Source organism: Hibiscus syriacus, unplaced genomic scaffold (assembly GCF_006381635.1).
Source record: "Hibiscus syriacus cultivar Baekdansim isolate YM2019G1 unplaced genomic scaffold, ASM638163v2 tig00110467_pilon, whole genome shotgun sequence".
In the NCBI taxonomy this organism is placed as follows: Eukaryota; Viridiplantae; Streptophyta; class Magnoliopsida; order Malvales; family Malvaceae; genus Hibiscus; species Hibiscus syriacus.
The window spans coordinates 983,313-1,010,534 of NW_024062749.1; the positions used below are offsets into that span (position 1 = coordinate 983,313).

Genomic DNA, 27,222 nt, shown 5'->3' on the forward strand with positions numbered 1-27,222 from the left:
CCCTAAATTTTTTAGGGGGTTTCTACGTAAATTTTGTGTCTCTTTTATCTTCATTTTTATTTTCTCAAATTATCAGTTGTGATTTTACTCTATCCGATAGCCGTCTTGCGCAACACAAATATAATTTATCTGGGATGATTTTAAATAACTATCAATATGATAGAATTAACCTAATGATCCAAATAAAAAAATAGATCAATGATATAACTAAATGAACATTAACAAAAACAAAAATATGCTATAAAGATATCAATCATATAATTATGTTGTTAGAGAAAAAATTATTAAATAAAATAACATAAAAATGTTATAAAATTTTAAAATAAAGAAGATGATAGATAACACAATACCATAGAAAATGAGTGAGAATGGGGCAACCTAATATACGGCTAAGGAAACCTGTTACTTGAAATATTATTGTTTTTTTTAACATTTCTGGTAAAGCGCTACCTAAAATATTATTTTTTTTCTACCAGAAATGTTAATATTGGGCGCTACCTAAAATGTTATTTTTTATACAGATTTTTCTACCATAAATTAGGTAGTGAAATTAATATTTCCGGTAAAAAATAATGTTTTAGGTAGTGATTTACAGGAAATTTTAAAAAACCAATAACATTTCCTGTAGCGTCTTTCTTTAGTCGTATATTAGGCTGTCGTATAACAGAACTACCCCAAGTTAATCTATATACAGGATTCTTCTAAATTATGGTTTAAGAAAAACTTCTAAATTATTATTTTTAAATAATAATTAAAAGCATATGGTTATTATTAAACCCTAATATTATCATAAAAATAATTAGGGTTCTTATCCTTTAGAGCTCTCAAACTTGTCATGAACCTGGGAGCAGTAGGAACAAGAAGAGGGTGGGTGAAAGCTGGTTTAATTTCACGACAAGACATGGAAATCACTTGAAGCAGAAATAATACATTAAAACCTCTAAAAGTGAGATACCTCTATCCATGCTCGAGATTACACACTAAGTAAATGACCTTAATGCCCTAGTCGCCAGAGAAGAGCATATCTAAGCAGGTTTTAAATTACATTCACGGTCACGTTTTCGGTCGCGTCGCATTTATCACGGTTGCGGACATAACGGATGTCATTGTGGTCATTGCGGATAACGCGGTCTTGAATTTTTTTAAATGTCGCACAACTTACCCTAAAATAACTAAAATAAAATTGTAAAATTTAAATTGCATAAATTTATATTACTGAAATTAATACTAAATTAAATAAAAATTAAAGTTTACATTTTAAACTAGGGATTAAATTATAAATTCTACAAGTGAGTGGGATCTCAAATTAATATCTTTTAAAATTATATTTTAAAAATTATTAAAAAAAGAAATAAATCTCCCCTTCCCCGACCTTTCTTCATCCCTTCCCTGATCTTTCTAGCTCTACCTCCCCCTTCCTCATTCCCCCATCATTGTCTGAAAAAAAATTGTGCCACAGTTGAATAACGATTGTTGCGTCTCGTTATCAATGCAATCGTCCGTTCCCGTTAAATTACGAGCGCAATCGACCGAGATTGGTGTGAATCCATGACCCACCACAAAAACCATGAAAATCGGTTTCGGATGGTGGCACAACCGCAATATCACGACCGCTATCACGTTTTCGGAACGCTATTTGATACCCTGGATCTGAGAGCTTCTTCAGTTCTCAATTAATGGGGGATCTTCACGACAATATCTTGGAGCATGAGGTCGTTAACAAGGGTTTTAAATAGTGGCCCGTGATCGCGATAGCGACCGCCAAATAGTGATAGAGCTGCCTTTCGATATACTCGCAATAGCGTCCGCTATAGCCGCAATCGTGGTAAACTTGATAGGACCCAAAATACGATCTCGACCTCGATTTGAATCGCTGCGTTGACACAAGACATGTTTGAATGATGAACCTGAAACTCCAACTCACGAAGTGCACCCATGAACCTAGCGACTAGACATGCACAAAGTCGGATAAAAAATCGATTCAGATCGGATAAAAATCGATCCGGTTTTTTCACCTAACCAAAAAACGAATTTTAAAAAAACCGGTTTGAATCCTAATCGGTTTGAAGAGTCGGATGGTGTAACCGGTTTCGGTTTGAAAAAAATGACTTTTTAAAAAAATCGGATATAAAAAACCGGTGTTGGTGTATTTATAAACATTTTATGCATGTGAAGAGCATATACACAAGACACTCATCAACGATAAATTAAAATACTTAAATATTATAATGTTAAAATGACATCGTCATCAATTGCAACAAAGTTTACAATAATTGAAATACTTAAATACTTCTAAGTTCGATAAATTCAAATACTTAAAAACTTCCAAGTTCGATAATTGAAACAAAGTTTACGATAATTGAAACAAATTTTAAAAATAAACTACATCGCCATCTCTTCATCATCATCTTCGCCTTCTTCGTTTGGAGGGGATATTCCAAGTTCGACTTCTTCGATGTGTAAGTTTGCTTCCAAATAGGCATCAATTGCATCTTCTAGGGTGGTGATATATTGCTTACGAGCCGCTCCATCCAAATAATCATTCAAACAAATGCATACTTCCACCGACTCGGGACTTAGTCTTGATATCCGTTGCGATATAACCCTGCCTCTAACAGAAAAAACGGATTCCGAAACTACCGTAGAAGCTTGGACGGTTAGTAAATCACGGGCCATGGCGGCTAGAATCAGAAATTGTGCTTCATTTTCTTTCCACCAAGCCAAAATATCCAAACTTTCAAACTCTTCAAATGTTATTTTTGATAGAAAATCGCATGACATGTAATTTTCCAACTCGCTACTTGAGGTGGTAGTACGTGATCGTTTGAATTGGGAATTTAATAGAGTGTTAAAAAGTGACAAATTTATGTTATTTGGACGTCTACTAGATGATTATGCATTCGTTCTCATTTGATCATATATTACACTACTTGATCTGTATTTAGTTAAATAAATTGCAAACGTGTCTCGAAAACATTTGTTAAAATAATTTATTTGGTTTTGGACAAAGTTGGGTTCATAATCGGTTAGATTAAAAGCAAACGCAATTTGTTCGATTAGTTTTTCAACCCCGCCAACATTTAATGTTGGGTTTAAAGCGGCGACACAAGTAGAAATATGAGGAATCTCCTTAAAATATTTTAAAAGTTTTTCATTCATTGCAAAGCCAATTTCTTGAAAAACTTCGGTTTCAAAGTCATTTAGTCGGTTAGCCAACAAAAATATTTGATTAAGAACCAATGGGCTAGTAGGGTAATAAACACCGGATAAAAAAGTCGATCGTGAAATGTTTGTAATGTTTCCATTTGCCTTAAGGCGGTATGCATCATCATCCAAGTTGAGTTCCAACGAGTTGGACAATCCAAATTAGGACCCAAAGCTTTTTTATTAACCGACTTACAAAATCGTTTATAATCATTTAGTCTTTTGTTGTTGTTACAAAGAACCGATTTTATCATTGCTTTAAATTCTAATCTAATCGGCGCAATAACCTCCAAACCGGCTTGCACAGATAAATTAATTATGTGTGCAACGCAACGGGTATGAAAAAACGCACCGTCTAAAATCAGTGAAAGTAATATTTTTAATATTGGAACCGCGTTTGTATTATTCGATGCATTATCAAAGGATATAGAAAAAAACTTTATTTTCTAATTTATAAAGACAAATTATCCTTTTTAAAAGTGTAAATAAAATAGCACCGATATGCGGCTCACCGAATAATTCAAACGCGATTGTTCTTTTCATCATTTGCCAATTATCTTGATCTAACCAATGTGTCGTAACGACTAAAAAAGAATTTTCGGTTTTATGAGGGGAACTCTAAACGTCACATGTAAGCGACACACCATAGCGGTGTTCTTGGAATCCTAAAAGCATTTTTTCCATCGCCGTACGCTATATTTTTATAGCATCTCTTCTAAGGGTAGTACGACTTACTTGAGTATAACGTGGTTGCTTTAGTTGTTGAATTATTGTCGTGAAATCTTCATCATCAAAGTAGTCGAACGACAATGCTTTTGTAATCACGAACTTTGTAAAAGCTTCTCATAATTTTTCGTTGTAGTAAAAAAAACACCACCATTAACTTGGATCTAATCTTGAGCGAAGTGCCTTGCATGATTTTGTAAAATGGTTCTTCAACGTTGTGTTTCCTTCCGGTGCATAAAACTTTAGACAAAGTTTACAACGCGTCCTCCTCGAGCCATTTGACATCTCAAATAAATTGTAGTGATCCCAAATATATCTGTTTCCAGTGTGTTCGATCACTCTCACGACTTCAAGGTTTCCCCCGACGGAAGATTCAGTCGTGTTATGGTCGGTATTTGTAGCCATGATGAACAAAAAATTACATAAATAAGATTTGAGAGATGTTTAGGTGTTGTGTAATAAGATTTGAGAAAGTTGTAATCAACCAAATATATTTCCAACCAATTTATACATGTTTATGGTGGTAAAATGGTGATTTTTTTAAGAAAAAAAAGGGTCTCACAAAAACCCCTCAACAGCTAGTTTTTAAAACCCCATACTGATTTTTTAAGATAAAAAACCAGTTTTTTATCTGATTTTTTTCAAACCGGTTTTTAATTTGGTAAAAAAATCGATCGTCCAATTTTTTCCCAAACGGTATACTATCCGGTTAAAAAAAATCGGTTTTTCCCAAATCTAATTTCAGATATTTTTTTGTACAAAATCGTATATTCGAATTTTTTGTACACCTCTACTAGCCAGGTTTCAGCTTCTTCCTTGAAAATGGTGCTTCTTTGGTTATCCATGGAATCAGTCAATTTCCATGTTTGCTTTCATACAGTTTTTATGAAGCCATGATTCCAAGTGCTCGATTGTCGACTTTAGTTCGCCGATGTACGCGACGGCATCGGCCAAGAGTGATGCTTTGTCTATGCGTGAGACGTTCGGTACTACAGTTCGAAGCGCGTAGAATCTATGATCCAGCTTCTCAAGGTGTTGCCTCTCGGCTTCCACGTGGTTCAATGGGGTCTCTCGTCCGGCATCCCCTTTTTTTCCACGTTTCTTTGGGTTTTTCTTCGTGGCACGTTGTGGGGAGTAGGAATCTGAATGTTCCGAGTACACATAAGAAATTTGCCTAGGTTTTGTTGTGGAATCTTCCTTTTTTTATAGCATATTCTTCTTGAATAACGTCCGTTCTGACAATGTCAGCAAACGAGATCGAACTCGGTGTTAAATTTGGATTTTGATCGGACCCAAATAGGGACTTCACTTGTTGGACTAATCCCCAATTTTCCTTGATGATTTCCGAGGATCCAAGCTCAAAAACTCCAGAAGAAGTCGGTATACAAACAAGTGTTTTGATGCCATGCAACCGTGCTTCTCTAGCTCTTTCACAATCATTGAACTGCAGCTGAAGAGCACCAGTTAACTAAACCAAAGAGCCAGTGCTAAGAGCCTTGCCGAGAACCCCATCACTGGCCGAGAAAGATCGAGTCAGCTACATCACATTGTGTCACTCAGCATCGGTGATATCAGTGCCGTCTATCAACGACACGTCGATGTCATGGTTGTCTCCGATGAGGGATTGAAAGTTGGAAATGTTGTTGAGTTGATGGTTTCGAAGATGTGTCTTTGGTTCTTTGAAAATGTCCATCTTCCCTAGCTAGGAACAAACGACCCTGGTCGTCGTTTGATGTCTGCCAAAATATAGCATATGCCCACCAATCTTGCTGGTTTTGGACTACGAGTTGAAGCTTCTGCTGTAGGGTTGAAGATGGAGTTTCCAGGGAAAATGAAACTAGGGATGATGACGAGATTAGTAGCTCTTCCATGGCTGTCGGGAAAAAAAAACGTATGGACTGGAATTGTAAGAGATGCAAGAAAAAAGAGAGAAACGAGGATAAAGTGAACCCTACGTACGTGGAAATCTACATATTTAGCTCTTAATATCTATATATTTTATTAAATTAATTTTAATTTTAAATAAATTAATGAATTTAACCCTCTATATTTATAAAATTTATCAATTTGACCCATCTTTATCGAAGCCCTCACCAACTCCCTTTAACCACCGCCAAGCTCTACACGGCCCTCCCTTGCCACCACGCCGCTCTATCTTCACTCCCCAAAGGAATCGCAGCCCCAACACAACCAACGTCATGTGGCATCTGTCGATTTATGGATCATAGATATGTGTGTAAGAAGTATGATTTGTATGGGCAAGTAGCATAGCCTAAGCACCATAGCTTCAACATAAGTTGTTTCGTAAACAGGTAGTAGCATATGGCTTGCCTATTGTTGCAGGTTCTTGACAACGGTGTACTGGATGATCCCCATGATCAGCAGTCTATTGCTGACGCTCTTCTAAAACTTGTGGCTCAGATGCATTCAGAAAGAAGGGATTGAAAAATATTCATCAATTTTCTTGGCCAGAGCACCGCAAAACGTATTCGGATAGCCATGTGCAAGCCAAAGCAACCTCGCCGCAGAGAAGTGTTGTTGGATCCTAAAATCCAGAACCAAATTCACCTGGTGATTCTTTGAGAGACATTCAAGATTTATCTTTGAACTTGAAGTTATCATTGGACTGTGAAAAGAGTAACTCGGTAGTTCCTTGGATTCCATTGTAGAAAAAGCAACTTGGAGAATGTCATTTCAAAGTTATCGAAGGGTACTATAGGAGGTTCCCAAAAGGCAACTTTAATGGAGAAAACAGACCAAATTGTAGGTGGCAGTAGGTTTCTGGCAATGAGGATGAGGAAATACATTTTTTGTGTTCGGGTTGTGATCGACTCTGTGAGAGTGAAGACGGCAAGATATGGTGGCAATGTTGGCTGTGTAAAGCTTGGCGGTGGTTAATGCCAGTTGGTGAGGGCTTCAGTGAAAATGGAGCTGAATTACTAGGTTTTGTTAAATTTCTCCATTTATTTAGAATTAAGGTCAATTCAATAAAATGTATTAATATTGAGCATTTTTTTTTTCATAATTATTAATATTGAGCATTAAATATATTATTGTATCCATTAAAAATAATATGTTATTATTTATTTATTATTTAATAATGAATGATCGAAATTGAAACTTTTAAAAATACGTGATCAAAATCAAATTAACTTTAAAATAAGACGACTCTTTAATAAAAGGTAAGTATACCAAAGGTTAATGATTTATTTTTAACGATTTTTTTATCATTAAAATTTTAAAAATTATAAAATAATGTTTAAATAAATTAAATCATTATAAAATTATTATGATGTTAAAATTAGTATAAAAAATAATATTAATTTGATAAAATTTAAAAACCATTACTTAAACACAATTTGATAACTTGTAATATAATTTACTCTTAATAAAATGATAAATCAAAATAGGGATTGGAGAGTGAGAGGGACAAAAGCGGTCCAATATTTAATGAAGGGTATGAAGTGGTCACAATTGTATTGGGCACAGCATCACGTGAAGCCCAGTGACACTGAAGGAGTGTGGGGTCGGTCCTCTTATGATCCAATATTTCTTGAGGTCAGTGACAGGTGTGCTTGAATGAGACAAGAAGCAAATGGTTACTTAGGAATATAGCACATAATCAGAGGGTGTATTTGGATCAATTTTTTCTCCCGATGCAGCCGGCGTCCCTGCAAATGATCTCACATCCAAGGTTCTCCCGGCCATAAAGAATTCGTCGGCGTTATGCTTTGGTCCAAGTACTACGATGATCAAAGTGAATACAGTTCTTCCATCAAGAGCCATGTTTGAGATCTCTATATACACAATTCTTATATATATATATATATATCATTATTGCACATCATAAGCTACTACAAGGTGACTTAAGAAAAGTGTCTATTAATATATAGCTTCAGTTAGTACCTCCAAGAAGATATTAATTGGGATCAACCACTATTATTATGCATATTACATAAACAACATCCACCTCAATGATCAACAACCAACGTATAGACATTTCACCTTTCACCTCCTCTAGTATTTACAATCCCTAGATTCCGTGTCTTCTTCATCTGCTTACTCAATTGGAATATCGGGTGCCTGCATAGCCGCCTTACTCCATTTCTTAGACTTAGCCGGTCCCCATTGTCATAACCGCCTCTACATTCACTTTCAACACTCGCCGCTTTGCATTCATTTCGGATGATGTTATCTGAACTGGACTCAAATTCATCTTCTCCCTCACCATTCCGAAAGCTCAATGGTTTCTCTTCCACGCCGTGTTCAAGTCTACCAAGCATGGCAACCCTCATGATTTTAGTAGTGGCGGGTTCTTTAGATGCACATGAATCAAGAGCTTGCCCATGGTAGACACCTCTGTTTATGGTTGCAGAATGGACGTCGGCCTTGGCAGCCGACTCCTCCCTTTCACGAATCGACTTTAGGATCAGTGTTTTGAGGAAGTTCATCACTTTCGCCACGTGAATCAATGCCGTCAAAGGATCAGCCACCTGCGATAGCCAGAGATATGCCTCGTATCAATATTTTTGTACTAAAACCAGCGTTTAAAAAGACCCCTAGGCAGGGTGCAACTAGCAAGACCCTAGCATTTATCAAACAGAAGAGACTAAGAAATGCAACAAAGAAAAGCTATAACCTGACTCATATTTGGTGCGAAAATCATTGCGATGTTGCGTGCATTCATCTTGTTGTATTGTTCATGTTGCACGACATCTGCCATCAACTCGATAGCCCAGTCAAATAGAGCAGCTTCTGTTGAAGGAAGCAACTTAACAAGTTGGACACAGTCGTCTTCGGTGTTGCAGAGCATCACCTGCTCCGGGGTAAGGGAATCTAGTACTCCACTAGGAAGTTCTCTAAGCCATGCCTGCAAAGCATTTCAAGTGCAGACACCGAGAATCACAGACAGGCACCGATTTAACTTTCTACAAGGTCCAGAACCAGACTTACTTTTTATATAAGTTATAGTACTTATACCTTTATCAAACCTGCCAAACAATGCACATCAATTCCGCGCGGTAAGACGCCATTGTTTAACTCGTTCCGGACATACTCTTCTTGACCATTCTCTGCATTAATCCGAAATATTCCTTCCGCCTTCAAATAAACACAATCATGCTTGTTCAAAAGGTTAGCAATAGCAAATTAGAACACTCATTCAGTCATTGATCCAGCACAGGCTAAGGCTTACCTTAAGGCCTCCTTCGGCATACAAACGACCCTGCATCATAAGAAGAATCGTGGGCACATTATTCCCTCTGCCATCATTAGAGCATTGCATCGACTTGGCCGAGACTCCGAAGACGCTTGCACTGGACAATGGAAGATGCATCTTGTATGTTGAAGAAAAAACAAAATCTAAAATTTAAGAATAAAAATCCCAGAAATTGATGAAAGTTGAAGAAGACCTGGGAACCCTTGTGGGAACTTCAGGCTGAAGATCAGTCGGCAAGCGGAGGAAGCCATTAAAGCGGTCAAAAGTCACGTGAGAGACGTGCCTGACTTCAGTTGGCCAGCTAATATCCATGGAAGAGATGTCGTCGGTGTCCACTCTGCAAGTGACCAATGACTTCCTCAACAACTCTGCCAAAATATCCATAAGCGGGAACTGATTATTGCCTTTACAGGTTGAATTACTTTTTCGTCCCTGACTACCACCGAATCTCAACTTCGGACTTATCAACGGCGTCGTAGCGATGGGGTTTCCGTCACAGCCATTTTCTTGGGCAAAAATTTCCTCCTCGTGGTCACTGGATTCATGGTCGTTTGTTCTGATTTGGTAGAAGAATGGACTCGGAGTCGGAGGAGAATGGTTTAACTCAGTGAATCCGAGTACTCCACAGGATTTGGATCGAACTAACCCAGGCATCGTTCCGTGTCTCACTCTCCCTTTCTTTCCTTTTCTTTATTAATTTACTTATAAAGCAAAGGGTAAAAATAAGAGATCTCCAAAAGAAGAAACATGTAAATATAATTGTAACTATTGTAAAGAAAGACGATGACATATATAGTTAGATTTACATAAGAATAGTCTTAGACAAGGGTAAAAATAAGAGAGATGAGATATCAATTTTCTCGAAGACATCCTTATTTATTATAAATCAAAATTGAATTGATAAAATTCATTCAAGAACTAGGTTTTATGAAGGCAAAGAGCCACCGAGGTTATTAAATACACAATGAATATATGCAGCTGAAAACAAGAGGAGCCTCGTGAACAGTGAACACCAACCATCCTTCAAAAGCATGCAAGATGCAGCTACTCCCACCGCCTAATGTTGATCCGACAGTTTCTGGTCCCAAACCCTAACCGGAAAACTCTCCCTTCACACTATTGCATTGCAATTTTGCAGTTACATACACAAGTAGTTCAGTTGAGAACAACAGTATCGTCAAACAGAGTGTATCTTGGTATTTGGAATTGTAGGTCAACTCCCTCATATATGATATAAGAATATATTATCTCCATGGATCTATGTCAAATGTTAAACAATAGCTTTTTACGGTTCCAGGATGTGTTTTCGATTGAGTTGAATAAAAGAATTAGAGTTAATTGAATTAATGAGTCATATTTTATAAATTAAATTTTATTTGAAATCTTTTCAAATTCGATCTAATTTATTAAATTTGAGTTGAATTATTCGAGTTTCTTTTTAAATTTAATTGTAATTTTTTTATAATTCTATAGACTTATGGCACATTTCAATTTATATGACTTATTTAATCATATAATATATAAATATATCATTTCATATTCTTTTCACAATAAGTAAGATTTATTATATTATTTAATAAATTAAATAGCATATAAAATAATAAAAATACATTTATAATACTATTTTTAAACAATATATTTTTTAAGACAAATTATTGATGGAGTTAAAGGAATCGATAAGGATAAAAAATTGACAAAAAGCCAAATAAAGGATAAAATCAAATAAAATAAGATTAAATTATAAAAAGTATTATTAATAAGAGGAATTTGAGTTACAAAAAATATTTTATAATGTTAGTGGAACATTTAGTTTAAATTCTACCAAAATGCACTTAAAACGAATGAGTAATTGAATAAATAAATAAATCATATAAAGTTGACGAACTAAATTGAAAAATAATAAATTAATTTTAAAAATAATTGAATAATAAATTAATTTAAAAAATAATTGAAGCTACATATGTATTCTATAATGGTTAAGGAATGTGTAGTTCAATTCGATAAAAATAAATAAAATGAAGGGAGAAATAAAGAATAAAAAATCAAAAGACTATATTAAGTTATTAAAATTTAGTTTTTTAAATTTTATTAAATTAATAAATCTAAATTCATATCAAACTCAAAAATTAAAATTAAAATTTAAAATGACTCGAATAATTTCAAATTAAATTCAGATATATATATAGTTCAAATAAAAGGGTTCTAATTCCATTTTTTTTACACCCGGTTGGAATTTATCAACTCATCATCTGTACTTATTAGGCTCAAAGAATAAAAAGAAAAATGAAAAGTTTAATCCTTAAGTTTAATAAATTAGACTTTTGAAGAGTTCACACCTCATTGTCTTTGTCGTTTTCATTATACTCTTTGCAAGTTGTAAGAAATAATTAAGGGGATGTTTGTTTGTCTCTTAATGAAACTATTCAGCGAGTTTGTTTCGCACATCTGAATGATTCAGTGCTGACTGATTCAACAAAACAGTGTTGAATGATTCAGCACAGAAGTACATTCTAAATGATTCAGAGCCATTATCAAACAACATGTCACATTCAGAGCTAATTCATACAAAGCCTCTGAATCATTCTACGCTTAATCATTATGAAGTAAACAAACAACCCCTAAGACTTAGTTGGATATGTGGCATTTGGTCAGCTATATACCTAGAATAATATATATCTAGGTGTTGTTTTTTAATTAAAATTAATAATGAAGGATAATTCACTTATTTTTATCAAATTCTAGTTTTCTTCTTCTTTTTTCTTGTTTCATCGTTAGTCTTTTTTTTGTGACCATCGTTGACACCTGTCTTAGTGTTGGTCGTCTATTGTTGATATTCATTTTTTTCTTTATTTTATTATATCGTATTTTTTTATATATTTTTAATAATTATGTTCTTATGATACGTTTTTCTGTCTTTATGACACATTTTATTTTGTATTTATGTCACATTTTTCAGGAATTTGGTTTTTGTTTTTCTTTTTTTTTCATGATTAGATTTGACATCGTTACGGCTAATCAAATGGTGCTTATTTGTTATCATGTTGATATTTCGTGCTTTGAACCATCGGAGTAGACTTAGATACGTGATTTACGTTCATGGATAGTTTTCTTATGTCGTTCGACTCTGATTTGTAATTTGTCGGTGGTCTTTTAATATATTGATCTCATTTTGTGATTCGTTTGTCGATGTAGTCAGATATGTTCGTATCTACCTTTTGTTCGAGTTTATTTGATTAGGTTTTCTAACTTTTTCCTAATATAATCTTTAAATGATATTACGTGGTTAGTTTCTTATGCTAATAAATATATGAAAATATCTTTATTAGATTTGTTTTTGTGGTTATGATTATAAACCTTATTGTAATTTAAATATTTTCTTGTTAATATTTGACAGCTCCCATGATTGGTTCATGCATGGCTGCTGGCAGTTTTAATTTCCACTTCTGGGAGTTATGCATGGACGTGCATAATGGTGAGTTATAATGGGTAGTTTTTGGATGGTTTTTAATGGTGGATCGCACCTGTAAATACCCATTAGCTAAGAGGTTTATAAGAATTATTTAGAAGATTTTTGACGGTCCTAGTTTTCATGTAGCACCTGTAAATTTTGATTAAATAAATTAAACTTAATATAATATTCTAATAATCGTATTTTAAAAAATGATAGTAAATTCTATTAATCATACATCCTTAATAGTAAAAGCTTTAAAAAATCGTAACAATTAAATCGCCCATGACCCTCAATTAATTAAACAAAGAAAAGGCCAAGAAGTGGATAGTCCATTAGCATAAAAACTATTTTTATTCAAATTAAGGGCTTCTATAAATCTAATTATGTTTTTGTATGACTATTTGTCATCTGTTGAGCTCAACATAAATGTCTCCAAAGGCCGGTTGTTCCTGAACCATAGAAACCTTGGAAACCTTCCTATATATGTTTTAAGGACATGCAAATGCGTGTGCCCTACAAAAAAGACATAGGAACCCTTGGTGTCAATGGAATCAGTTACTTACCCCAAACAGGGTATTCATTGAACCCATTGTCTCTCGTTGACTTGCATTCTTCACTCTGTTCGACACCTCTTTTAGTTCCCCTCACCTAACCCAAATTCAATGCGTTGCGGACAACAACAAAAATTCTTAAAGAACACACTCTATGTTTCACTCAGTTTTCCAGGTTCAGCTCCGGATAAGGATTAGAATAGATTCAACTCTAATCATTCGTAAGTATCATTTATATTTTATTTATATTTTTTTCATATATAATATTTTCAAAATATAATGAAAAATTCAGTTAAGTTCCAATTTCTCAAGTGGAACTGCATGTAGGATACAGTCTTGGAGTCATTCACCCATTTCGAAGAATTATTTCTTATTGACTGAGAATTATCTAAGTGAATTGTCCATTTTGTAATTTCCGGACCTAAATCGAAACGGCCTCCCTCCCATTACCACTTGATTCCATGATTTCTGAGTGCGATTTCCACATCTGTAGTGCACAACAATTCTAACTTAAAGCAACGAGAATGACCCTACCAAGGGACCTTCTTCTCAATATATATCTTTAAGATTGAAAAGAAAAAGAAAAAGGGCATTTTCTGGTTCTTTTCCGATATGATTCCACACATATAATATGTCAGTATGCGGGGCAATGTTATATACAATATTATATCGTCATCGATGATGTTATCCTCATCAACCAAGCATCTATGGGAACAAAAAGCAACAAAATTAACTTCAAAATCACTCCCAAATTTACAATCAAATCTGTTTCATTCATGGTTTACCCGTTTAGGCCGAGTCTTGTTCGGCAGTACTTTACAAAACCATAAACCTTTTTTTTCTTTTGGTTCAAACCCTAAAACAACCGACATGATGGTGATGGTGAAGGGTTTTCTCCCCATCGATCAAGCCCCGAACATTCCTGAATTCCTCTACATGACAAGGGATGGTGATGGTACCCTTCTGGTCGAACCCGTACTCTTCCTCGGCCTCTTTCAACAGCTGCATGAACAAGGGGTGGTTGAAGTATATAACTGGCACCACGAATCTCTGTTGCTTCTCTTCTGTTGACCCCACTTTGATAGCCAAACACCCTTTCGGCACATCCCTAGATTGCTTCTTCCCCTGATGGTGATGGTGATGATGATGTGGAAGGTGTAAATGAAAGTTCCTCGCTGTACTTTTCTCTCCGCCGCCCATTTTTTCTCCAGCCAGAACACCCAGAGCTGAAAACTGAAAACCCTACAAAAAAGGGGGTTACAAGGAAGAAGAAAAAGAAGAAGGAAAGAGCCAAGGGTTCTTTGCAAGTGAAGTGTAGCCGACAGACTTGAGGGATTTAGTCACGGTTGATAATCTTCCATATCAACATGCAAACTCATAACACGCTGAATATAGAATGTGTATTATGGAGGAGGAGAGTGTGTTAATAACGGAGGAAAAACGGAGATGGGTTTTATATGCTACGGACAGGTCTAGGAGTTTCTTTGTTTTTTGTGTGGAAAGTCTGATTCCTAGACGTTCGATTTTTTAAGCGAATCTGATGATGATTAAAAGGGGAAACGGTCAAATTTGTAACTAATGGGGGAATCGAAAGGGTAAGACACGTGGATGGAGGGTGAAGGGATGTGGATTTTTATTAAAATTTATAAACAAGATTGCCGACAGACGACAAGAACGGTGCCGTTTTAAAGTATTAGACGGGTTTGACCTTATGCAAATCGACGTTTTTAAGCTGATTTTTTTAATTCTCTAACATTTAATTAATGAATAATAATAAGGGGGGAAAAAGAAGTCGGCGAAGGCAATGGCTAGGTCTCGAGCGTGTCCAAATAGGCGTGGAAGAGGTGGTAAGCTGACGTCAGTTTTGTGATTAATTAAAGAGCAACTTCACTTGTTTATATTCGAATGATAACATTGATTATTAAGATTTTAAAAAATAGTAAATTTTTTATAAAAATATCATTAAATTTTATTAACAAATAATTATAAAATTTATAAACTATTTAGTAAATTCATAATTAATCATTTAATTGTACACTTTAAACTAATGGTAATATTTTATTCATATCGTCAAATTTATAATATTAAAGGGGCAAAAAGAAGAATATGATCTTGTCTTTTTCCATGAACCGTTGGCCGCTTGGGGAATACAAAAGTTAGAGGACAATGGTGTCCCTGAGAGTACGTACCTTGCCGTAACCGCGAACCAAGGGACTAGCGAGAATAAAGAAACATGGAAATTTAAACTTTTTACCAACTTTATCAAGTGGTATTATCCACCATGGCTCTTTAATTACCCAAAACAATATGCTTTTATACTAATTATATATGTTAACTGATTCCATCTGTTGATTCGTCGGATCTATATATGTATTTTGAGGGCATACAATGCCTTATATATGATTTTAAAAAATTGTTAATTTTGACATTTTAACTGTTTTTTTATATAAACACAATCATAATTATATTATGCTATCCAAATAGCTATAACGGTGAAATGAGTGTGCAGATACGCAGCTGCAGCGCATTTGGCACAGTGTAACACACTAGCAAAGGTCCACTCCACTAACAATGATGCATTTTCTTATTTTAGAACTCATATCATTCATGGCCAAATGCCAATGCGAATGCCATCCAATTGATGATAAAACTTTAGAGTTTTAGACCAAACAACTTATTTATGGTCTTGGGCAGTGCCCCTCAATCATCTCTACTCGCACTACTACTTTGACTAATGCCTACCATTTCTTGCATTTTTATTCTTGAGGTAAGAATAAAGGTCAAATCCCTGAATTATTCAAAGAGTTTAAACCTACACAGTGCTTTCTGCCCAACTTGAATCTTCAAACAGTCCCCAATCCAACATTTCAAAGACAACCGTTCAGTTTTGATATTTAAAGCTCTCAAAGGTGCACTTACATTACACTAAACAAATGGTGAATGAAAATAGGGTTTGAATTGTTTAAACAAGTTATCGCCGGTAATACCTGTAAGTTGAGTGGTTAGAAGAATTAAGTTTAGGAATTTTTTAATGATATCACTGAAATTGTTTAACGATGATATACAAATATTACAAACTTCTCATTTTGTTAGAATATAATTTACTCCATTTATAAATAAAAAAAGTCAAGTGTCCTTTCAAACTAAAATACTAATTGCATTTAATTATATTATTTTCACTAAAAAATAAAGTATTCACAATAAACCATATAAGTGGGGGCATGGAAACACCATCCAAAATGGGAGGGAAGAGTGGCTTTTTGAATAAAGCAAAAGTTAATTGTTTAAAGGTGTTAAAGGCCTACCTATTGTTCCCCTCTCGATTTAAATGTTGGGCTATAAATTTCACTTAACTTTATTCTCACTCTTATTTTAATTATTAAAGTTTATTTTTATTTACTCACTAAACTTTTTATTCACTCCTATTTTGGTCACCATGTCATTAAATACTTAATGGTGTTATGAATGTATATTTTTCTTTTAAAAATTATGAAATGTCCTAAAACTTTCTTTATTTTTTTGTTTGAAAAAACTCCTAGTTTTGAATTCTGTTTTATTTCTCAATGATGAGGCATATTCTTCCAAATCCCAACGGTGGGGATGCGAGGATGAGGAAGCATGTTATATATCTTGATTTTACATTGATAAGGGTAGATACTATAGACTAGAATGGTTTATGTTTCATAAGTTTTGAGTTTAGGGTTGGATTTCATAAGTTTTAAGTGATTTAGGTAAAATCTAAATTAATAGAGTGTAGAAACGATGAGAAGAGTTCGTCTATATCTTGAGTGGTTGAAGAAATAATAGATAATTGTAATTACAACGTTGACGTGAAACATAGATGAAAGTATTAAATTTTCATCTTTAGAGGAAGAAAAGAAAAGGAAAAAAATTAGAAAACAACTTAGATGCCATATGTCACGTCAATAAAAATAAGTCTACATCAACACACTTGGTTGCCATATCACTTTTCTTTTTTGATTTAATGCTCGAGTGATGAAAATAAGACAAATTGAAGGTTTAGTGAGTAAAATAAAATTTTTTAAATTTTAATGACCAAAATAAGTGCAAGAAAAAAGTTGAGTGATGAAATTTTAATTTACCCTAAATGTTAAATGATCAATTGACTTAATTATTCGACACAAAACCTATCTAAATACGTACATGTGGAGGTTCCATGTAGTGGAATTATAGGGTGATGTTTGAAAAATATCGCTGGTCAAATTGCATCCATCCCTTTTATTCGTACACCACAACTTTTTCCCTTTAGTTTTTGTTGATTATGATTTGATTTGAGAATTTGTCCACTCCTACTACCCTTACGTGTAGATAATGGGTGAATAGAGAGCCGCTGAATATTAGCACTTATGGGGACTGAATAATCTATCAAAACTAGTTTGCAAAATTCATTGGAACGCTTTTTATCAATACCATACAATGCCAAAGATTTGATTCCTCTTGAGTATAGGATTGAGTTTATACACTACGTTTGGGTCTGAGCACCTGCCTAAGACTGATTGGCTGGGCCGAACGCCTTGGTTTCACCGAGGAAGGCTTGGGGTATAAAAGCTATTCGGGTGGCAAAAAGGGCGACCCCAATGTATATCAACTTTAGCCCAATATTATCAGGTATTGGATTTTGAACATCGGTATGCAATGGACTTTCCTTTGTCGCTCTTGGTGTATAGTTACTTTACGATTCTACGGAATCTAGAATCAAATCGGATCAAATCATTAAATAAAGGATAAAGTTTCTTTAGTTTTCATTCGAGATATTTCATCATAGCTGTGATGGAATTAGAATCAAATATTGAAGGAGGCAAAACTATTTTTATATCGAAAAAATAAGAATCTATTACATATTTAAATTTAAAAATTAAAAAGTACATAGGCTTTATTTGACTAATACTTAAATTAAAAAGACCTAGAATGCTATTATACAAAAAAAATTAAGTAGACTCCATTGCTTAAGCCTGCCCTTTAACCTCTTAAGCTTTAAGATGACTTTAGCGATACGATTACTGGCTGGAGTTGGTGAGCTCTTGAAAATTCTAGAGATGGAGAACTCGTATGGCTTGCGCCCGCAGGCCTTGCAGCAGAAAATCTCTTATGATTCATTGAGATACTTGTTCTCATAGTACCAAGACGATGACGGTAGCTTCGCGGAAAAGATGGGCCGACGACCTAGACGAGCAGTTGGTCGATGTGTCCCTGATCACAAGACCTTATTTTAGAGGCTTGAACAACACAATAGTCGATACGATAGGTTTTGGTTAATAAAAACAAATTTTATCCTTAATTAAACCTCTACTATGCATAATCACTCGATACGATAGGTATTAGGGTTGAGTCATTTTAATCTTCTAGTTTACTCCTCATAAGAATACAGATTGGGAATGGATACGGCTGTGCCTGTCAACATGGGTTCTAAGTCATGGGCCCCTGCTGCAACTGATGGGTACTTAAAAGCATTGAAAAAGTTAGCTAAGATTGTTCAAAATGTCTTAACCACATTAGAAAACTTTTCCATCTACATATTGGCAATGGCAACCCAACATGGATCCTTCTCATGTGCCTTTTAAGCTAATGGGAAGTAGCTAGCAGCAATGTTGCAAAATTTTGAAGAGATGAAACGAAGCGAAACCATTCATAGGATCCCTGGATATGCTTGTAGTTGAAGTCCAGACATTAATGTCTGGAATGCAAGCATACAGAGGGAGCTTGTACTAGACATCTGTTTCTAAACCAGGAATTAACGAGCTTTCACCGTTTAAAGCATTAAACTCCATGGACAACCTTTCGGCTGAGCATGTAAACAGTAATGACATTGTTGGTCAATGTAGGGGTGTTGAGAAGACAAACATGGTGGAGAGAGATTGTTAGTTGATAAATACGGGTATTACAACTAGTAAATACCGGTGGATATTACTTGGGTAAAAAAAACAGATGTTTTACTGCACAAAGCTCTTCAAAACCTGTTGTCTGAGAAAGAGAACTGTTAGAGTTTTAGACTTACTCCTTTGCTCGTTAAGCTTTCAAAGAACTTCTTTGGGTAGAAGTCTTCCGGCCAGCTACAATGCAGAGACAAAAAAAATTTAGGTAAGACCTCCGACAGATTTACATGTTATACGTAGATCTAAGGTCCGACTATTAGAGCTACCTAATCTACTGACCTACACGCAATCATAATGATCTTATGTTTGATTTACGCACTAAGAATCACTATAAATACCTTTAAACACGACTGAAGAACGAGTTGACACTTATTACAAGATCACCACTCCTTTATAACCATCCCTCTTATTCATCAAGTACTGGCCCACAGTCTTTCTCTCACCGGCCACAGCTCTCCATCAAAATCATAAAGTGTGAATCGATCATGGACAATAAAATTATCTTGTTCCCATCAACAATAACATTGCTACATGATACATGGATTGATTCATATGGTTGAAAACTGCAGTTTGGCAAGCATTAGAGTTTGAATCTCACCGCCAATTATTGCCATTCTTCCTGCTCTACAAGATTTGTAAACATTGACAGTGAGCTTCTACATGGATATTGAAAATCACTGATCCATATAATATTAAATCAAGACAATGCATTTCCTTTATCATGTAAAGCTGGAAAAAGGTAGCACAGATCTAACTTAGTGAAGAGGTTCACATCAACGAAGAAGAGAGTTGATAATGGATATTGTGTACGAATGAAGGTAACTACTAGACTTTATCTCTCATTAGTTTTGGCTAGGTTGAGGCCAATCTTTGTTCAAAAGTGTCTATCCTGAAGGAAGAACAACTAACCAATCTCTCCACCTGGAAACCCTAGGGACTAGGAGAAAAGAAGAAAGAAAGAAACAGCATTTGAATAGAAGAGATGTTGTTGCCAGATCTAAAAACAGCACAAAATGACAGATCAGAATCAGATAAAAAAAACAACCATCATGGGAAAGATTTGAGTAATGATGAAACCATAAAGGAGGGTTACAGGCAGCAACTTACTACTGACGGAAACAACATCACAAAAACACACAGGAGAAACAAAAAGAGAGCAATGATGAAAAAGCAAATCGGTCAAAACCCTTTATCATTATACTACACACGTAACTAACAACAACCTTAATCGCTCTATAAAAACATACCCCAAGGTTTAAAAATTAAAAAAAAAACATCGTTAAAGTTGAAAACCCCAACCTTTACACGCTTCAGTCTGTGATCTGGAATTTTAGCATCTGACACGCATGAAGCTCCTATATGGAGCAATGATTGGGGGGAATGAAGCCTGGTCCGACGACACCGGAACAACCTGGCTCAATCCATTACAACGACGATGGATTTAAAACAAGTGTCCCCGATCCAGACAACATTCCCCTCAAAAGAAATACTCCCTTAGAACATCCTGATTCAAAACTTCTTCAAAAGCGAGCTTGCAATTTAGTGCTTTTGGTTCTCGGATTCTCTTATCTCTTAAGTCCCCCAAGAGTCTCGCCTCTGTTCATGGGGCAGAGAGAGAGAGATGAGAGAGTAGTGGGTTTGGCCTATTGGGTGGTAATATATATGATGGGTAGAAAAGTATGGGTAAGGGGTGGTTAAGAAGAGTAATAGAAGTTGGATTTTTTTTTGTCAAAGACCTAGTATTACATAGTTATATAAATCACAATTATATTTAGAATAGATTTTAAAAACATCAGATGTTTATCACTCAATCAGTTAAAAGAAGACAAAACATAGCTGCAGAGGCGACCCTACAAGCTGTTTTCTCAGTTTCAGAAATGACCACGACCACCATGCACTCAGATTTCACTCATTCCACTGTCAAACATTCTACATTTTCTCTCTTCTTTGGGTGTTATTGGAATGGATGTGAAATCATGTTTAAAACCCTATCTTAAGATGATTAAAAGCATGTTAATTTCCTCGTACAATCAAAGTTTGACTGAGAAATCAGTACATTAAACAAGGTTTAGGGCTGATAGTTGATGCAATCATCAAAAACGAAAATAGTAAAAAACTGAAACAAAACCTAAAAAGAAAAAAAAACAATTAGGTGTCTAATCGTAAATGTGTAATAAAGAGAAGGGACCTCCCTCGTCTTGTTTGTCTCTTTCGGGGGGATGGGCGAAGAAACCGAGGCGACGACCGACAGATAGGGTCAGAGTCCACGCTCTCCTTCTCATCTTTGCCTCTTTTCCCATCACTTCTATATTTGGCTAACCTACATTTTTCACATCCAATTTGTAAAAATATTTTAATCTCATTGATTAGAACCATAATGTCGGTTAATGGCGATTACGATGTGTTTGGATTCTGGGAATATTTACATTCCTTTGTGAGTGTCGGGAAAACGACTAGGCGAAACCAGTATCATTCAACAGTAAAGGCAGCTCCCGCGAATTAATGGGTTCTTATCTCTTTCGTGAATGCCCTTGTTTTCCCCCCCTTGGCTCGATCTCTATCCTGTTTTTTTTCTCACTCCTTGTAATTAAAAACTAAAACGATACTGGAAACTTGAATTAGGAGAAATGCTCTATAATCTATGTTCTTTACAGCGAATCGCTCAACTGTAGATCAGAGTGACAAACGGAGACGACGATACTAGCTCCAGATTTCAACGCCTTTACAGCCTTGAAATTTGTGTTGGACAAGAGAAAGAAACAACACGTAAATGTCAAATCCTGCATTCTGCACCCCGGGTTTCTCCGCTCTTCAATTTTTTTATAATAATCATAATCAGAAAGTTTGGAGCAAATGCATGCATTTTCCTCGACTTGCATTAGACTTAGCTTAGCTTTGATTTCTAGTTTCTACCTACACTTTTAACATGTTCTTTCACTCTTCTCCGTATGTATGACCACGTGCTATTGCTCTCACTACTAAAATTATTGTACACAACACGTCCTTAAACTTTAGTACAATATATTTTGATTTTCTAGATTTTTGGTTAGAAATAAAGAGTAAAATAGTCATAATTTACTTAATTTCAAAATTGATAAGAATTTAAGAAGTATCTAAACTGGAAAACTTTGTGCGTTAGGACTTAAGTATATAGTTTCATAATTAAGAAAGATCCAAAAAATTAGGTCGAAAAAAGCTTAATTTTCTTAATTTCAAAACTAAGAGAGCCTAAAACCTAGTTGAACTAAGAAAATTCTGGGGCATGTCTTAATTTTCTAATTTTGAAAAATAAGGACTTAAAAAACAATTGTACTTAAACTTTTATAAGATCAATGTTTGATTTATCTAGATTTAAAATAAAGGACTTAAAAATAATTTATTTTAAAATATTGAGAGAATTTCACTCTATACACGTGTCTTCTGACTGAAATAAATAATTATCATATTATTTTTGTTTGCTGATAAATCTAGAGTGAATACAATGTATTATTTGTTCAAAGACTTTCAATTCTTTTGACAATAAATGCTTATACCTCTTACATATACAGTGCTCAAACTCTAAACCTTAAGAGATAATAATAGATTCGTTAATCACTTAGGTCACATAGTTTGTGTAATTATCATATTTAAATTAATTGCATATCATAGTGTGAGTTATATAGAATAAGTTTGAAGACAAAATAATCATTAAAATAAATTGCAATTCCGAAACATCCAAATACAATTATAAAAGATCCATCTAGTTGTGATTTTTGGGTGACTTTTCAAACACGTCCTTAAACATGGGTTATTCATACAGAAAAGGATTTATTTTCATTATTCATTATCTGGCCCACTTTCCAAGTTAGCCGTTGGCACACATATTTCTGGTGACCCATAAACAAACACGCCAAGATTTGGGCCACTTGTTAGAAGAGACTATAGAACTTGCCATGGTGTGAATCTGATGGTCAATCCAAAGAGCTGAATCATTTCATCTATAAATCATTTTAACATTGACAACTCAATTCACCCGTCTTGCCTTTGTCCATCTCCCTTGAACTCCATGAATGTGACTGTAATGTAATCCTTTTCTGCCAAAAAAAAAACACCACTAAATTTTGACAAGTATCTGATAAGGTCCCCATCCCACTCGTTTTCTGCCGTCTTTGGTAAGCCTTTAAACCTTGCAAATGTGGCAAAAAAGTAATAGCTTGATCCACTCGTGTTGTCCAGATGGATCATTGCATGTTAGAATATATGATGGATTCATAGTTTTTAATTACATGTTGTAATAGCCTGTTCCATATGGCCCTTGAGCTTCGCCACTCGAGGGTTAAGCATTGCTTCATTGTCTTAATATCGTGCTTCTGTTAATGCAATCATCTCGCCTAATGCAAACAAAACTTCATGTCACTATCAATAATACTCTCCTAATCACTGTGTTACCACTCGTACCCTTTTCCCTCTTAATTTATGTTATCTATTAACTTCATTAAAGAGATTATGCTTTTTCTAAATTATGGTTGGATTTTTTGGTAAGGGGAAAGGCTTACGTAAAGCATGTGATAAAGCTAGGAATTGAGGGGATCAGGCACCCGGTCCCAAGCATCCAATTATTGGTACATTCATCAACTTGAGAGCAGATTGTTTGCAACCAAAACCTAGACGAAGCTTCAAGGAAAATAGGCATGAAAACACCATTAGTATTTAGTTACATCCCCTCATCACATGTTAACTCCATTGAATTTAATGGCAGTGATAAAGTCAAAATCAAAAATGGGGTAAACTACATGTTTAATCCCTAAACTATTACTTTTGTCTTGTTTTGTATCTAAACTTTTGTTTTTTTCAAAATCATATAAAACGTTTACTTTTTATTTCATTTTGGTACCTCGCGGTTAAAAACTTAATGAATTGTTATACATGGCACTTTTTTATGGGTAAATTGCATCATTCATCACTCCACTATCTTCTCGCTCCTATTTTGATCACTAAAATTTAATTTTTTTCAATTTAATTACTTAACTTTCAAATTACCCTAATTTAATCACTCTAACTTTGATTTTTTTTATTTTAATTATATATTAATAAATAATAAAAAATATTGTATCACAAAAATTATTAATAAAATAAATTAGAGTGATTAAAACACAAGCAATTATATAGTTGAGTGGTTAAATTGATTTTTTAAAAATTTTAGTGTCCAAAATAGGGGTGAGAAGATAATTGAGTGATGAATGATGTAATTTACCCATAAAAATCAGTACAATAGTTTCGTTAAGTTTTCAAAAGTGGGATGCCAAAATGAAACATAAACAAAACGTTAGTATGATTTTGAAAAAATAAAATTTAGGTACCAAAACAAATAAAAATAATAATTTAAGTATTAAACGTGTAGTTTACCCTAAAAATATTGTGAAGAATCAATTATTTAAATTTAAAATTATAGATACTCATTAAATAGTTAATATGAAATTTAAAAGAGATAAAACTTAATTTAATTTAAGTTTAAATTAATTAAAATTATAAATATTATTATATAAAAAATTTTGAAGAACACAAAAACTCATATCATTTCCCACGTACCACTCCAATTTAGAGGGTTTATATCACATCACCAACAAACAATTCAAGATCATAATCCATCTTATAATAATGCATAGTGAGGACTAGGTTTAGAAGGCCCATTCACCTAACACATCAAATATTTAAATCAATCGCTTAAATGTATGATTAATTGATAAATAGGTTCCACGATTATTTAATCGTTTAAATATAATATTAAGATTTAATTAGAATTTAAATTAAGTTTTGTTGTAATTTATTAATTGAAATTTATTTAATGATTAAATTTATTTAGATAAGTATCTTTATAAAATAAAAATTATTGGTGAAGAAGTATTAAAATCTGTAAATATAAAATAGGTCTTAAATTTTAAAATTATTTTTAGATAAATATAATCTTTGTGATCTGCGTAACTTTCAAAGTTTATGTTTGTGGATATGAATTTTGTAGAGAAGTTGAAAAAGTATTTCGAGACCATTGAGTTTTGAGATAGAAATGAATTTATGTATTTGTACTCTTTGTGATTTCTATGTTTAGATTTGATTGTTGTTTATCTTATCTATGAGAAAGTTGAACCACATTAAATATTGTTTTTTTTCGTGTCTTATTCTATGTTGATCAAGCTTTGTTTTCTTTTTCACTTTTAAATTCTTAACAATTGGTATCAAAATCAAAGTTCAGTTATGAAGTTTGAAAAGAAATTTGTATTGTAGATTTTGCTAGTGATATTGGAGACATGCAAGAATAATTTTGTTAAAACAAATTTTTAGATGTATGAGAGTAATTATCAATTGATCCAGCGATATTCAACAAATATTACGTAAGAATTTGAGTTGTTGAATACTTAGGAGTGGTGCTTTAATATGTATTTAACTTATGTAAAAATTAAAGTTGTTGGAGACTTGAAGGCTAATTTTCTGCTAAAATTTTGTGTCTCGATGGAGACTGTTACATATTGGCTTAATTTCTAATTAGAAATTAAGTTAGATTTTGTTGTATTTATGGTGGTTGATTAAGTTTATTTAAGTAAGAATTCTCATGGCATAACAATTAGTGGTGATCAAGTAATTGACTCTACAAATATAAAGTATGTCTTAAACTTTAAAATTACGATAGACAATTGTTTTAGAGAAATATAATCTTTTTATGACCTTTATAACTTTTGAGGTTTATATTTATGGAGATAGTATTATAACGATATTAAAAGAGTGATTTGTGATATATCGAGTTTTGATACAAAACCAATTACATAGTGTAGAACTTTTTAATTTTACACCTTTTTAGGCTTGTTGGATGAGATAAGCTAGATGTTGAGATTAACAGTTAAAAAATGAGTAGATATTCACTGAAAAAGAAAATAAGGAGTTAATCTCAACATTTGATTTTCCCTCAACCAGCGAACCTAAAAGGGTGTAAAACTAAAAAATTTACACTAGATGTAAGTGGATCATAACCTTATATATTATTTATATTGGGATACAAGGGAACTTTATGTAGTTGTGGTCTTTGTGATCTATACGATTATAATTAACTACTCCATCATTCTTACTAAATGTGTATCTTTTGATTTTTATAAGTGTTACATTCAAAATGTTCTATTAGAAAAGTCAACAAACAACAATACACATATTTTCTTTTTTTTACCCTTGTATGTCCTACTCTTTTACACCTATAAAAATAAATCTATCAAATATATCAATCGTATTTTAGGAATTTTTTTTATTTCTCTTAATTAAATATATATTTTAAAATTATGCATACAATTAATATAAAACATAAATTATTAAACAGATAGAGTATATATTATTTTTATTATTCGTGTAAATAAATCAAATCACGTTAATTCTCCTACTTTACATGGATTATAAATTTGTTAATCCTATATCCTACATTTGTAAGGAATTTTCAATGTCGACGTGTCACGTATTTTCAATTTAATGCAATAACAGAAAAATAAATAATTAAAATAAAAAAACTCATTATTGAAAAGCCTTTATTCTTCCAGCTTCTAGTTGGCACATCGATTTCTTCTTGAATCTTGAGATTACAAGTTAGCTTGGACGCAAAATAATTCTATTCTAATGGTCTTTAAAGAAATGAGAGAGAAAAAAATTGTGTTCATACCTACGTGGCAAGCAGACAGTGACGTGTTGAAAAGCCAATTGAGACAGACACCTGTAGTTTAAAAAAAACATTGTCCCCACAGGTAAGACTTTCATTAAGCCGCTGAATTATCCAAAAAAAAAAAGACTTTCATTAAGCCACGATATTTAAAGTTGGACGCGTGTCCGATTTAAAATATTCCGATCTTTATAAACCACAAATCCCGGGACACGTCACCTCAAACTTCCGGACAAGAAAGACTACGTCAGGTGATACGGGTTTTGACCGGTGGGAGTTGCCAGGTGTTAATGGCACTATTGGTTTACGCGGTGACACGTGGAATATATGTTCGTAGGCAACTATTTTTTATCGATCAAGCTCGTAAGCATTATAGTCGATTTTTAATTTATTCGAATTTGATTTTATTTAAAAATTATGGTTTTATAATTTGAATTTAAGTGATAAAAAAATTAATTTTTAATTGATCATATGATTTAAGTGATAATAATATTTTTTCTACTATAGAG

The 27,222-nt window shown here is 33.7% G+C and overlaps 2 protein-coding genes and 1 pseudogene across 2 annotated transcripts; all 3 read right to left on the reverse strand.

Moving 5' to 3' along the window:
• Nucleotides 1–1,378: 1,378 nt before the first annotated feature.
• LOC120127319 lies at nt 1,379–5,801 on the reverse strand (annotated as a pseudogene).
• A 2,087-nt stretch (nt 5,802–7,888) lies between these two features.
• LOC120127240 (rho GTPase-activating protein 3-like) lies at nt 7,889–9,859 on the reverse strand. The gene is made up of 5 exons (XM_039145196.1): nt 9,342–9,859; nt 9,125–9,245; nt 8,911–9,030; nt 8,570–8,800; nt 7,889–8,423 (listed from the first exon to the last, which is right to left on the reverse strand). The coding sequence occupies exons 1-5, from the start codon at nt 9,800–9,802 to the stop codon at nt 7,932–7,934; spliced, it is 1,425 nt and encodes a 474-aa protein (XP_039001127.1). The 5' UTR covers nt 9,803–9,859; the 3' UTR covers nt 7,889–7,931.
• A 4,047-nt stretch (nt 9,860–13,906) lies between these two features.
• On the reverse strand, nt 13,907–14,501 carry LOC120127474 (auxin-responsive protein SAUR32-like). The gene has a single exon (XM_039145388.1). The coding sequence runs from the start codon at nt 14,348–14,350 to the stop codon at nt 14,000–14,002; it is 351 nt and encodes a 116-aa protein (XP_039001319.1). The 5' UTR covers nt 14,351–14,501; the 3' UTR covers nt 13,907–13,999.
• Between the last annotated feature and the right edge of the window lie 12,721 nt (nt 14,502–27,222).

What these genes read in the sequence shown, in the direction of transcription:
- LOC120127240 (XM_039145196.1), bottom strand. Translation starts at nt 9,802, where the DNA reads ATGCCTGGGTTAGTTCGATCCAAATCCTGTGGAGTACTCGGATTCACT. An exon ending in GTTCCCACAAGGGTTCCCAG is followed by an intron (nt 9,246 to 9,341) that starts GTCTTCTTCAAC and finishes TCCATTGTCCAG; the next exon opens with TGCAAGCGTCTTCGGAGTCT. An exon ending in TCGCACCAAATATGAGTCAG is followed by an intron (nt 8,424 to 8,569) that starts GTTATAGCTTTT and finishes TGGCTATCGCAG; the next exon opens with GTGGCTGATCCTTTGACGGC.
- LOC120127474 (XM_039145388.1), bottom strand. Translation starts at nt 14,350, where the DNA reads ATGGGCGGCGGAGAGAAAAGTACAGCGAGGAACTTTCATTTACACCTT.